The 15,304-nt window shown below is 41.1% G+C and overlaps 1 protein-coding gene across 1 annotated transcript in view; it reads left to right on the top strand.

Moving 5' to 3' along the window:
* The window catches only part of KIF26B (kinesin family member 26B), a 472,460-nt gene that overhangs the window by 418,008 nt on the left and 39,148 nt on the right, over positions 1-15,304 (top strand). The window contains exons 11-12 of the mRNA XM_040351064.1: positions 10,785-10,947; positions 11,645-14,993. Coding sequence (XP_040206998.1) covers positions 10,785-10,947; positions 11,645-14,993 — 3,512 coding nt within the window. The remainder of the gene's footprint in view (positions 1-10,784; positions 10,948-11,644; positions 14,994-15,304) is intronic.

Below are 15,304 nucleotides of genomic sequence, written 5' to 3'. Positions count from 1 at the left end.
CGCCACGCTGGTGCAACGTTGGGAGCACTGGCTTGCTGAATTCCATGCTTGCCTCTCTGCGCTGCGTTGGCGTAGCGTACAGGGGTTACTCTACAGCGGCGTAATGTGCGCCCTGCTCTGTGAATCTGGGCCTTCATGCGCTACCAACTGGCAACAATATTAGTGTAGAAAATTTAATTTTCTCTATATAAAATATTAATTTATTAAAATTATATACACCAGTATATGATATCATTTGTACAGATGCTAGAGCAAATAAATGGATTTTACTATAACATGTTCAACTAAAATGATGTTTTTTGCTTTTCTAGTGTAACACTTATTGCTTAAAATAAAAGTTAGCAAAGCGTTTATGATTTTTCAATTGAAGTACATTTTGAGAATATAGGACTGTGTGTCTTAAATCCCTGTGGACTACATTTCCATTGATCTGATTTCATTGCAAATCTAGAATCCATCTGTTTTTTTCTTGGCTTATAATTTTGTATGATGGTTTGAATGTCTTCTGTGACCTCTAGCAAATATGTACTATTTTTACTGAAAATAAATTTGTGGTCCCCTGGATAGGGTTTATTTTATTGGAAAAGTTTAATTGTGAACACATCATACCTTGTATATTGTGTTAATTTGTGATTTGTAATGCCATGTTCTTATGTACATATGTTGTATACAGTATATGTTATTTTTGCTTCTTTGTTATAATGGACAGTAAAGATAAGCAGAGCTCCTATATCTCCTCTATAGCTTTAGTAACCTAACCTGTAATGAAGTAGGACCCACATTGTGAAGGCAGCTGAATCCTGTAGGGGGGGGGGGGTATTTCTCCTTTTTCTTTTACCTATAGACTGCATGAGCATTCGACCATGGCAATTTGGAGCATACATTTTAAGTTTAGCTAAAAAATGTAATTCAATTAATTCTATAGCTTTAGTGACTTGTATTTAAGTGATGTCCCACATCAGTCAGGGAGCTAGACCCTGTAGAAACCATGTGCAGCGATGAGGCATACCCTTCCCACTGTTAAACTTCTGGTCACTGGGGAATTTATTAGCACCAAGTCTCTTCTGTGAAGCTGCAGTGAAGAAGCTCCTGGCTCTTCCCTTCTCTTTGAGAAAAGTTGTTTAATTGCTTACACGGTATGTAACACAATCTCTGAATCGGGGAGAGAATTCTGTGACTTATCAGATTTTTCCCTATTAACAGTTTGGGGTTTATTTACTAAATCTGGAGAGTGAAAAATCTGGTGCAGCTCTGCTTAAAAAAACAATCAGCTTCCAGGTTTTATTGCCAAAGTTTAATTAAAGAAGCTGAAGTTAGAAGCTGATTGACTACCATGCACAACTGCACCAGATTTTGTGTTAGTAAATCGACCCCATTGTGCCACATGCAGTGTACACTGTTTTTCTTATTTTCTCATTTCTCAGGGAGTTTCTCTCCCCGAATAAGAAAAACTGTTTCATAGTGTACACTGCATGTGGCAGTTCCCATTTCAGGAACTTGTTTACTGCAGCTTCAGAGAACATAAGGCTGGGCTTAATTTTAAAGAGTTCTTGAGTTTATATCATAATCAATTAATTGATTGATATAATTTTTTTGTTTAACAGTTTATTGTCATCTGCTTTATATTTATTTAACCACTTAAGCTCTGGAAGGTTTACCCCCCCTTTCATGACCAGGCCATTTTTGTGATACGGCACTTCGTTACTTTACCTGACAATTGCACGGTCATGCAACGCTGTACCTAAACAAAATTACAACAGCAGGAGTACTAATGCGCAAACCAAACCAATAAGACAGCAAAAGGAATAAAGTAATGGGGAGTAGCTTCCAACATAATACCTACCTAATACATACCTAAACAAAATTGACATCCTTTTTTGCCCACAAATAGAGCTTTATTTTGGTGGTGTTTGATCACCTCTGCGATTGAACATGTAGGGTCAGCCTTAAGCCTCATACACACGATACGATTGTTGGCAGGGGATAGTCTGTTTACATTTTGTTGTCCTAAAATCTTACCGTTAGTACGCTCCTTTTGACAATTGTTGTCCAACTTTCCGCCAACAAATGTTGTATGACATGCCAGTAAATTTTTGGCAGACCATGGTTTGTCGTCACATAAAAGTCGAAAGTACAAACACGTATGCTCGGATTCAATGCTCACCAATTGACCATTAGCTACATTGGGGAATGCTTAGCTACAGCGTACACAGTATGAATGTTATGCCACTGTAGTATATCTGTGACATTTGTGGCAATGTTTGTATGTGATGTAAGTCATGTTTCTTTTTACACAGAACTAAAGATTCCCTCCCCCTTGTCCCCTATGACTAGCACTCTGCTGCCATTTTTAGGGGCCTACATGCTCAGATCTTGTTTTTTTGCTGTTAAAGAGAAACTCTGGTCAGGTTTATAAAAAATAAATGTCAGCAGCTAAAATTCTGTAGCTGGTGGCTTAATAAAAAGATACTTACTATTCCAGGGATCCAGCGCTGTCGTTGCACTAATTTTTGCCAGTGTTTAGGTCCCTGGCACCACCGTGTTGATTGTGGGAGGCTGGCTGTAGCTCCCGACGGTTTCACAGCTGGCTCCTAACTGTGCATATGTGAGTTGCACTGCTCCTTTTGAATAGTCCTTAGACTGCAACCTCCTGGGACATGTCACAGATCCCCAGGAGGCTGCAGTCTAAGGGAGGGCTGAACTTCTGCTCAGCTTGCCTTGGTGAGCTGAGCAGAAGTGGGAGATGGTACCTGTCAAAGCTAGGTACATGCTCCCAGAAAAAATATGTTTAAAATAAGGAGGAGGATAAGCATAATTCCTTTTTCAAGCAAAGTTACGCTTCAAGATATTTAAGGAATTGTTGGTCTTTATTGGTCTTGGAAAGTGTTTTCCAGCCTCCAGAAGTCATCAGAACATATTTCCCTTGTAAAATGGCCAGGAAGAATCTCTGAGCTTAAAGTGGTTGTAAACCCATTAAACATTTTTTTGCCTTACTACATTCCCTGCATCAGGGTAATATTTCAGTATGTGTATCACCCCCTTACCCCCCATTATACTTGCTTGAGCCTGTTCTCGATCCAGGGTTGTGCACATCTGCAGTGGATCTCTCCTCTTCTCTCTGCTCTCACAGGCTTTGCTGTCAGTCAAATCCTGTGACGAGGGAGCCAGGGGCCAGACCAAGACTCATCATCTGTGTCTATAGGCACAGGCAGCACAGGCTTGGTAACAAGCCCACAGGTGTGCCAGAATAGGAAGCAGATTCCTCTGGTGGCAAGCTGAAAAGAGAAGGATCGCTGGTGGGGGACCTGAGAACAGGAGCATTAGGGCAGATTTTTTCTTTCATTGATTTATTGTGGTGATGGCAGGGCGCTAACAGAATACTCACTGTAACTGTGAGTCAGCCCTGGTTCACACTGGGTACGATTTGGAATGATTTGAGATGCGATTTGACATGTCAAATCGCATCTCAAATCGGCGGCAATTGTCGGCAATGGCACTGTCCTAATCAGTGCGACGCCGCATCTGCGATTTCAAAAAGTAGTTCCTGTACTACTTTTTGCGATTTCGTGCCGCGATTTACATTAAATTGCGGCCGAAATCGCGGCAAAATCGCAGCCGCAAAATCGCGCATTTTACCGCGATTTTGAATTCGCAGCAGGCTCAAGTTGTCACTGGACCACAAAATAGAAGGCAAATCTTCAAATGCAGAAACATATACCAGTAGCAGCTGTCCAAGTGGGAATCTCACTTTACTTCACCTCTTATTGTGTCTTGAGATACCAAATAAAGGAACATTTCCCCAATGGGACAAAGGCAGCAAAAAATCCAGATAGGGTTTTCACTATCCTATACCCAATCCCCCCAAAAAAAAAGAAAATTGTAGATGAATTTTGACTCCTTTTATTTTACCCCCTGGCCTCTTTTAAATTTCTTACGATTTGTTGACTTGCCCTTCCCCTCGTACACATAGAGGTTAATTTACTAAAGGCAAATATACAGTACACTGTAAGTACATTTGCTCTAGATCTTAGGGGAAGCTCTGAAATTAAGGGAACCTATGCTGATTTCTACCATCCAATCATGTGAAAATATTATTTTCCTTGCATGTGATTGAGTATTCTTTGCAAAGTGAAGCTTTACCTCGTTTACTAAACTCTAGAGCAAGTGCACTTGCAGTGCACACTATATTTTCTTTAAACAAATCAACCCCATAGTTTACCGAAAAATATTTTTTGATCTGGACAAATAGCTTGTTACCTTGTTACTTCCTGTGCACTGAACTGAAATCTGGGAAAGTGTTATTAGCTTTCATAGTTCTCTTCTTTAACCTACAGGAGACATCTCCCTGTGTTATGGAGAAAGGAGGAGGAGGTGTTCTGTAGTCATAATAGCATCCCAGTCTTATTCCATAGGGCTCTATATTGAGTTGGCCCAACCTTTCCAGCTATAATAGCTTAAACTCTTCTAGGAAGGTTGTCTACAATGTTTAGGAGTATGTCTATGGGAATATTTGACCTTTCTTTCAGAAGCGCATTTGTGAGGTTAGGCACTGATGTGGGACAAGAAGGCCCAACTCGTAGTCTCTGCTCTAATTCATCCCAAAGGTGTTCTATCAGGTTAAGGTTAGGACTCTGTACAGGCCAGTCAAGTTCCTCCCCCCCAAACTCACTCAGCCATCTCTTTATGGACCTTGCTTTGTGCACTGGTCCAAATCAATTGGTGGAGGGGAGATTATGGTGTGGGGTTGTTTTTTAGGGGTTTGGCCCCTTAGTTCCAGTAAAGGGAACTCTTAGGGCATCAGCATACCAAGATATTTTGGACAATTCCATGCTCCCAACTTTGTGGTAACAGTTTGGGGATGGCCCCTTTCCTGTTCCAACATGACTGCACACCAGTCCAGGTCCATAAAGACATGGATGAGCAAGTTTGGGGTGGATGAACTTGACTGGCCTGCACAGAGTCCTGACCTCAACCCGATAGAACACCTTTGGCATGTATTAGAGCGGAGACTGCGAGCCAGGCCTTATCATCCACATCAGTACCTGAGCTCACAAATGCGCTTCTGGAAGAATGGTAAAAGATTCCCATAGACACACTCTTAAACCTTGTTAATGTGTGTGTAAATGCAGGTGTCCGTATACTTTTGGTATTATAGTGTATACTATTTCTATTCAGGTCCAAACTATAGCAAGATATTGATTTATAAAAATTAGGCCTGATGGTTCTTATCTGACTAATAACGGCACCATATATACAACACAAGTAACAATGTGAAAACTGTTTCCAGGTGCAGTATATGCTATTATATTAACAGCACTGAGAGCAGACGTTCTTGTGCGAAAGGTATACATAATTCTTACTGTAGAGTTGATGTGCAAGTGCCCATTTCCGAAGCTATCTAATTAACAATGCCATGTGATAATGAATTTTGAGATTCTTCATTGTGAGGAACGAAGCAGGAGATAACATGGAAGCAGTACAAGCTGCATTTAGAGCCTAAATAGCTACAGAGATGCTGATAAGTGTAATTAATGGTTTCTTAATAAAACTTCCCTAGTGGATTTAATAGAAAACGTATAGTCATTATAAAACAGCTTTTATCAACAGAGCAGGGTTTAAATGTAGTATGAATTGTCTTGTGATAAAAGGGGCAAGTATTGTTCAGGACTAGTATTATGGCTAAATGCGTGTGTAGGTTTATAGTATATAGGAAAGTATTGGTTCTAAAGTCATTAATGCTTTAAAAACCTAATCTGTGTTTATTCACATCAGTTTCTGTTAACAAGTAAATTGAGCTTGTCATAGTTTACAATGCATATAGAATACAAATTCTAAAGAGTTGAGAATGTTAGTTTGATTAATAGATTTAATTTAAAATACAAGGTTTTGGAAATGTACATGTCAAAAGGATAGGTCTAATAATGTAATCAGAAAGGTCCGGATTCACAAAGCACTTACGCCGACGTATCTCTAGATACGCCGACATAAGTATAAATGTGCCTGTCGTATCTGTGCGCCTGACCCACAAGCTGAGATACGCCTAAAAATAGGCTTCATCTCACTGACGTAACTTGCCTACGCCGGCGTTTCGTGGGCGCATATTTACGCTGGACGCATCTGGCGCTCCCATTGATTTTCTATTCAAATATGGAAATGAGGGATATACGCCGATTCACGAACGTACGTCCGTCCGACGCAGTGCGCGTAAAGTCATACGTCCAGCGTAAAGTTATTCCCCATAGATGTGGCGCAACCAATGCAAAGGTATGGACCAGGGAACACAAGCCGTCGTATTTTACGTTGTATGTGAATATGGCTGGGAGTAGGTTACGTTCACGTCGTAGGCAGTGATCGGACGTATCTTAGGGAGTAGTTCCAACGTGATTCTGAGCATGCGCACTGGGTTGCGTCCACGGGACAGGGCATGCGCCGTTCGTTATTCGTTTCTGTCTGTCGCTCGGCCCATCATTTGCATGGGGTCACGCCTCATTTGCATGGCTCACGCCCACTTCCACTTACGCCGACTTACGCATAAGAAACCCAGTGCAGATTTGGGAGCAAGTGCTTTGTGAATACTGAGCTTGCCTCTCTGCGCTGCGTCGGCATAGCGTAAAGAAGATACGCTACGGCGGCATAAATATGCGCCAATGTCTGTGAATCCGGGCCATAGTATTTATAAACTAACCTTGTCTATACAGTATGTATAACTTGGATTTATACATTATATGCATATGAGGGGGTCTGTATTTCTTTATTACACATGCAAGATCTGCTTCCTGCTTTTGTCCAGATTATTCCCTTATCTTATTGCAAGTGTTCTAGACAGTGCCTGTCTTGTTCAAGGCAAAGAAAATCTTTCTAAAGTCTTTAATGAAAAGTGGTAGCCTGGCATCCAGAAAGCAAGTGATCCTAAGAAGAACATACATGGACCGAAAATCATTTGGTTCAGCAGGAACCGGCTGACTTTAGGTCTGTGTGTACCGCTTACTGTTTAACAGAAGCCAGTCTTTAGGCTTCTGTCAAATTGTCATGCTGGAAAACTTGCACCCAATCACCACTTTCATCCAATGGTTGCAGGGCTGATCGGTGTATTCTGTATATGGCAAGCAAGAGGTATTTTAATTCTCAATGTTTACCGTTGATTTATGTGTAATATAAATTTTATTGATAGGTCCACTTTAATCAAATGCATTAAATATGAAGGGCACCAAAATCCAATATACCACACTTAAAGGATAGGTTCACCTTTTGTAACATGTTACATGTTACACCCTTATTCAAGGTGTAACATGCAGCATATTGTAAATCCACTGGCCTCCGTACCTCGCCCCCCGATTGTCACATGCCGCTGCTGAGCACTGTGGTAGTTCATTGATGTTTCCTGTCAATGTATATCTGCTTGGCCGTACGATGTATGGCCAAACAGCTTACACACAGAGCCTGCAAGATCCCTGCATAGCACCCACAAACTGCTATGGGATTTTTGTCTACTCTTCTTTACAGATCGGTCTCTAAATCCTTCAAGTTTCTTGGCTGTTGGCAGCTCAAAGTTTCAGCTCCCTCCATAAATTTTCTGTAAGATTAAGGTCTGAAGACTGGCTAGGCCACACCATGACATTAATGTACTTCTTCTTGAGCCACACCTTTGTTACCTTGGCGGTATAGTTTGAGTCATAGTCATGCTGGAAGACCCATCTACGACCCATGTTCTGGCCAACAGAAGAAGGTTTTCATCCAAGATTTTACAATATATGGCCCCACAATGCAGCAATGCACAATCCTCAATGCGGCCTGTACCCTTAGCAAAGAATCAGCCCAAAAGCATAATGTTTTCATCTCCGTGCTTGACTGTAGGCATTGTGTTCTTAGGGTCATAGTCCACATTTTCCTTCCTCCAAACACGGCACCAGAAGGTACATGTACAGGCCCATCTGAAGTTTGCCAATGAACATCTAAATGATTCAGAGAAGTACTGGGAGAAAGTGCTGTGGTCAGATGAGAGCAAAATTTAGCTCTTTGGCATTAACTTGACTAACCGTGTTTGGAGGAAGAAAAACACTGACTATGCCCCTACGAACACCATTCCTAAAGTCAACCACAGAGGTGGAAAAAATATGCTTTGGGGCTGTTTCTCTTCTAAAGTTGAGGAGAGAATGGACCTGCCATGTGTTGTAAAATCTAGGATGAAAACCTTCTTCTCTCAGCCAGAATACTGATGATGGGTCGTGGATGGGTTTTCCAGCATGACAATGACCCAAAACATACCACCAAGGCAACACATGAGAGGCTCAAGAAGAAGCATATTAAGGTCATGGGGTAGCCTAGCCAGATCTTAATCCTATAGAAAATGTATGAAGGCAGCTAACACTTTAAGTTGCCAAGCGACAAACAAGAAACCGTAAGGATCTGTAAAGAAGAGTGGACCAAAATCCCTCCTGAGATGTGTGCAAACCTGGTAACCAACTACAAAAAATGTCTTACCTCTGTGCTTGCCGACAAGGGTTTCTCCACCAAGTACTGAATCATGTTTTGCTTGGGGATCAAATGCTGACTGAACTGCAACTCAATTTATAACAATTTGTGTCATGTGTTTTTTCAGGATTTTTGGTTAATTCTGTCTTTATCATTTAAAATACACCTATGATAAAAATGATAGTCCCTCAATTTCTTAGAAAATCTTCAGGGGATCAAATCATAATTTTCCCTACTGTAGGTGCACTTTAATAAAACCATAACTGACCAAAGTACCTAAAATACTGTATGCATTTAAAGGAGTGTATATATTCATTTATTTTTTCGTTTATTTCCTTCATTTATTTAGTAGAAAAAAGTGTAGTTTTTCAAAATATTTCAAAGTCTGGCAAATAGGGAGAATGCATATGGTCCACTCCACTGTACTTATTATTCACCACTAAATGTCACCAATATTTGGTTAGATGACACCCATTGTCATTCAACCAATTTTTTGTGAATCCAGGGCATCAAGGACCTGCCTCTCTGGGTTCACAGGAAAATGCTGCAGAGAGATACGCCATGTCATTAGTTAGCGTGGCTCTCAGCATCATTCAGGACCCATCTACCACCAGAGTTGAAAGAGGACCACCTGTGATGTAAGTGATTGGACTGAAGAACCTGGAAAACCTACAGTATATACTGTATGTAAACATTTTTTTTTTTTATAAAAAGTTCAAAGAGTAAAGAGGTTTTATTTCTGCCTGTGTTGCTTTTGGAGATTCCACCTCACTTCTTGTATGGTCAAACCTTGTCACCAGAACAGGAAGCAAGGTGAAATCTTACGCCGACGTATCTCGAGATACGCCGCGTAAGTGTAAATGTGCACCGTTGTATCTATGCGCCGTGCCCATAGAACTAGATACGCTTGAAAATAGGCTTCCTCCGACCGACGTAACTTTCCTACGCCGGCGTATCTTGGGCGCATATTTACGCTGGCCGCCTCATTGCAAATATGAGAACGTAGTTGCGCCCGGCGCATAATATACGCGGTTTGCATAAGGCTTACATCCGGCATATAGTTATTCCCCATCTATGAGGCGCAACTCATGCAAAGGTATGGACCAGGGAACAGCTGTTGTATTTTACGTTGTTTACGTAGTAGTACGTGAATAGGGCTGGGCGTAGGTTACGTTCACGTCGTAGGCATTGAGCCGTCGTATCTTAGGGAGTATATTCGACGTGATTCTGAGCATGCGCACTGGGATACGTCCACGGGACGGCGCATGCGCCGTTCGTTCGGCCCATCATTTGCATGGGGCCATGCTTCATTTAAATGGATCACGCCCACTTCCACCTACTTTGAATTAGGCCGGCTTACGCCTACGAATTTACGCTACGCCGGCGCAACCTTGGGAGCAAGTGCTTTGTGAATACTGTGCTTGCCTCTCTGTGTTACGTCGGCGTAGCGCATATGAGATGCGCTAAGCCGGCAGAAATATGCGCCGATGTATGTGAATCCAGGCCTAGAAGTTCAGGGAAGCAGTATTGAGAGCAAAGGAGCCAGTAGCATTGAAAGGTGTAAACTGGAGGGGGTAAGAATTGTAACAAATAGTATACTGGAAAATATTTGTTTTACTGTGCTTAATGTGTTAAGCTAAAATGCTTAAAGTTTAATAGTACTTTAGTGTGCATGTGCTTTTGCAAATTGTAAATGGGCCCCAAATGTTTTGGCCAAACTGTTCACTGTGCATTTCAGTGCAACATAGACTTTGAACTGAGATCACAAATGAGCTCATGTGCTACTTTATGTTGCTGTGTAATTGGGTATTAAGAAAAAAACTAAGACATGTATTTTACCTACAGCACACAATCAGTCTCCCACTGTTAGTTTTCTAATGCAAGGTGAAAAAAAAATTATCTGAGAGTTGACATTGGCAGGACATACAGATATCAGTAATGTACATTAATAAAATGAATAATATGAAAAAATTGTGTGGCAAATCATAAAATATTGGCTAAGTAACCTGCTTTATAAAGAAAAGCTGCCAGCAATAAATTACACTGCTAGTAGTTTTTTTTTTTACAGCGGTAAGATACAGTATCAAGTCATATGGTCAGGAATTGATTCAATTTTATAAAAAAAAAATGAATTGACCTGTCCTTTATATTTCTCATCCCTTAGATGGGGGTGCCATGTGTGTCTACAGCATGAAGCTGATTAGCATGCCATTAGGAAAAGGGAAAAAACTTCAGGGCTCTGAAGTCATATCATGACAGTACAAGTGAAACATGTTTCACTAATGCAGCCTTAATTCATTTTGTTTCTGTAGAGAGAGCAAGCTCACAATGCTTCTTCGGGAGTCCCTGGGGAACATGAACTGCCGCACAACAATGATAGCTCACATTTCAGCTGCTGCAGGAAACTACGCTGAGACGCTGTCCACTATCCAGATTGCTTCCCGAGTACTGAGAATGAAGAAAAAGAAGACCAAGGTAAGGACTTGTGGGATAAATCAGTGGCCACTATTAAGATAAATATGTGGGAGAAAGTGTTCATTAATGTAACAGATTGGGTAGACGGTCAAGGTTTTGGTTTGTATGAGATTGGCGTCATTTGTTATCATGTGTAAAGTAGATCTTCTGAAGGATTATAGACCTAGAATTAGGCTGGGTTATATTCTTGCTGTGCACAATAGATTGTAAAATATTTGTCAACAGTTGCAGATATCACACAGCTAACTTAAAACAGCTCCTTCCATTTTCAGACCCATGACTTCATGATCTAGGACACATCTGCATTAACTTTTGCTAGAGGCACTAAAAGCATGTTTAAGTGACCCAGAATTGTGACATTGATGATACATTTCTATATGAAATGTATTTATTTTAGAACATATATTCATACTTGAAGTGAATACGCATGTATATATTTATTTCTATAAGAAATTAATTTATTTGAGAACAGATATTCATACTTGAACTTTCTCAAGTGTATATGCATGTATAGATTTATTTCTATAAGAAATTAATTTATTTTATGTTGTTTTTAAAGGTCTAGTTACATCAAATTATGAGCTAATAAAAGCAGTTAAATACCTGTTTACCAATGTAGCAATAATGATGTTTATATATATGAAGATCAGTATGTTTTTAGGTAATATAATTATCATGTGGTATCCCTATTTTACAGTATACTTCAAGTTCATCTGGAGGAGAGAGTTCCTGTGAAGAAGGCCGAATGCGCAGGCCAACTCAGTTGAGACCGTTTCATTCAAGAAATGTAGTTGATCCTGATTTCCCCCTGCTTAGTTTATCCAGTGACCCAGATTACTCTTCAAGTAGTGAACAGTCATGTGATACAGTTATTTATGTTGGTCCCAATGGAACAGCTTTATCTGACAAAGAGCTCACAGATAACGAGGGACCACCAGACTTTGTTCCCATAGTTCCAGTTTTGCAGAAGACAAAGAATGAGGCAAAAGTAGAGGAAGTACATGAAGTAGCTCCTAGCAAGCCAGAAAAAGATTGTTTAAAGTGCAATACTTTTGCAGAACTGCAGGAAAGATTGGACTGTATAGATGGTAGTGAGGAAATAAATTGTTTCCCTTTTGAAGAGGTTCCTGCACAGTATAGTGGAGAGCAAACAACCAAAGGTTTGTGTCCAGTGGCTCAACCAAAAAACCTAATAGATGAAAATATTGAAGAAAGCATTTGTGAAAGTATACAGTCTGACAAGGAGGTGAGAGAAAATAATACTGGAACAGCATACAAAACGCAAAGAAACCACTCACCCATTCCCGCCGGGCATGTCACTGACACATCTACACCATTATCTCCTAGGAGTGTTACGGGTAGTTGTGCATTGCACACTGGATCATCCCAACTGGTCCAGAATTCCAGTTTGCAAGGAAGCAGGGAAAGCCTCAACAGTTGTGGATTTGTAGAAGGAAAACCAAGATCAATGGGATCTCCAAGACTAGGAATAGCCAGTTTAGCTAAGACTTCAGAATACAAGCCGCCCAACTCTCCTTCCCAAAGGTGTAAAGTTTATACACAGAAGGTTGTCTTACCAACTTCAGCACCCCCTCCAAATAAAGATGCAGGATCACTTTTAGAATCTCTTTCACAACCCGAAATTCGAACTCCTCCTGTAGGAATGAGTCCACAAATCATGAAGAGATCTCTGTCTAATTCAAGTAGCTTTTCTGCAGAGTGTGCATTTGAAGATCATCATACATCTGGTTCTGAAGATTCCAAAAAGGAAGTTATCAGTACAACCATGGTCACTGTGCAACAACCTCTAGAGCTGAATGGAGAGGATGAGCTGGTTTTCACTTTAGTTGAAGAGTTAACAATTAGTGGAGTCCTGGACAATGGCCGCCCTACAAGTATAATCAGTTTTAACAGTGATTGTTCAGTGCAGGCTTTAGCTTCCGGGTCAAGACCTGTAAGTATTATAAGTAGCATAAGTGAGGACCTGGAATGCTATTCTAATTCTGCACCAGTTTCTGAGGTCAGCGTCACACAGTTCTTACCCCTTCCTAAGCCTGGAACAGATGAGAAATGTCAGGAAGGGAGTAGCAGACGGTCTTCCATCAGTTCCTGGTTGAGTGAAATGAGCACAGGAAGTGATGGAGAACAATCATGCCACAGTTTTATTGCTCAAGCATGTTATGGCCATGGAGAAGCAATGGCTGACCCTCCTATTTCAGAATTTACAAGCGCTTTGCAGAATATCAGTGTGATGTGTTCAAACAACAGACAGAAGCCGGGAGTGGACAATGTGCTCATTCAGTCTGAAATGGCAGAAACCGTACAGAATAATGTATCCCCTATAAAGGGCTGCACAATTTCTGCAGTAGGGAAAACCACAGTTACTATATCAAACACTTCAACTCTTGGTAGCTGTGAAAACTATGTTCCAATGAAAACAAACATCACCGTTTACCCCTGCATTGCAGTGAGTCCCTTTAAAACTCAAGAGACTAATGAATCCCTGCAAGGATTAAATCTACCTAACAAGTCTGCATACTCTGTAAAAAACAATGATGTTGTTTGTAAAGTGAAAGCTGTATTTGATGATCCATGGCTAAAACGTGAAGATGGTTTCAAGGGGCAAACCATTAAATCAACAGATGAAGGACAAATGCCTGAAGTTGCTAATTGTGTAACTGACCATGATGTGCATAAAAAACTAAATACCCAAGACAGATTAAGCAGCAGCAGTGGAGAAGCAATTCTCTCACCAATCTCTGAGAACCTTAGAAGAATTGTAGATGGATGTGAAATGACATTTTCCACACAAAGTCTCACACGTGTAACTGACTATTCACTGACCGGTAGCCTCCCTAGAGGTTTAGAAAGATTGTATAAGCTGGAGGAACAAGATGCAGAGATCAATTCTGTCCCTTCACTACAAACATCCAGATCTACTTTAGAAAGAAGAGTTTCATCTCCCAAACATTGTGTTCTCACTCGTCCCAAAGGAATTCCACCCCTGCCTCCAGTGAGGAAGTCAAGCCTAGATCATCGGAATAGAGCAAGTCCCCAGCACGCTGCAAGCAGCCCTTCAAAACAATCCCTCTCTTCCCTTCCTAGTCTTCCAGATGAACTTAGTGGAAAATTGTCTGGATTTAGCATGGACACCAGAAGCAACAGCAGTAGCAAGTTATTTAGTGCCAAACTTGAGCAGTTGGCTAGTAGGGCAAACTCATTAGGGACATCCAGTGGAAGTCATTATGAATGTCTATCTTTAGAAAGAGCTGGAAGTCTTTCTTCAGTCAGTTCCAGAATGGTCTTTAGTAAAGACAGCACATTGCCAAGATCTGGGAGAAGTTTAAATCGAAATGTGATGTCATCTCCAACTAACACCCCACAGTCTGCTGGTACTTCACCTAAATGTAGCCCTTCAAAAATATCAGCAGTAAGCAAACTCCTACTTGCTAGTCCCAAAGCTCGTAGCCTTTCAGCATCTGCAACCAAAACACTCAGCTTCTCAACCAAGTCACTCCCTCAGTCTGTTGGAAGAAGTTCAAGCCTACCTCCAAATGGTAAAAATATGTCTTGGTCTACACAATCTCTTAGCAGAAACAAAGGCTCTGGGCTTGCTTCCAAGTTGCCTCTAAGAGCTGTTAATGGCAGGATCTCAGAGCTACTCCAGGGAAGCACAGGTGGTCGAAGTGTGCATTCACGTGGAAATTCAGACTCAGATGAACGTGTAACTCCCCATGCAGAGAAGCCCACTGTACACACACTACCCTCCCCATACAGCAAAATCACTCCCCCACGAAAACCCCACCGTTGCAGCAGTGGTCATGGAAGTGATAACAGCAGTGTGCTTAGTGGTGAGTTGCCACCTGCAATGGGAAAAACAGCCCTGTTTTACCACAGTGGAGGCAGCAGTGGTTATGAAAGCATGATGAGGGACAGTGAAGCCACAGGAAGTGGTTCCTCTGCACAAGACTCTATGAGTGAAAACAGTAGTTCTGTCAGTGGAAGGTGCCGGAGTCTTAAGTCATCAAAAAAACGGTCTAATACAGGTATGTTATTAATTTGCTTATTTTATGTTTTTTTTTGGCAGATGCTGGTGTGTTCCTTCACATGGTTTTCTTATCTTACATGGTTCTGAAGTGGTTCTTATCTTTTGGCATGAAAGAAAACAACGTTTTTCGGCATGTATAAAAAACTAAGTTTTTCCAACTTCATCATTAAAACGACGTTGCCCACACACCATCATTTTTAAAAAATGCTTTAGCAAAGCGCGGTGACGTACAACAGGTGACGTACAACACATACGACGGCACTATAAAGGGGAAGTTCCATGCGGATGACGCCTCCCTTAGGGCTGCTT

This window comes from Rana temporaria, chromosome 4 (genome assembly GCF_905171775.1).
Source record: "Rana temporaria chromosome 4, aRanTem1.1, whole genome shotgun sequence".
Taxonomy (NCBI): Eukaryota; Metazoa; Chordata; class Amphibia; order Anura; family Ranidae; genus Rana; species Rana temporaria.
Note: the sequence above shows the minus strand (reverse complement) of the source record. Positions and strands in the feature narration are given on the sequence as shown.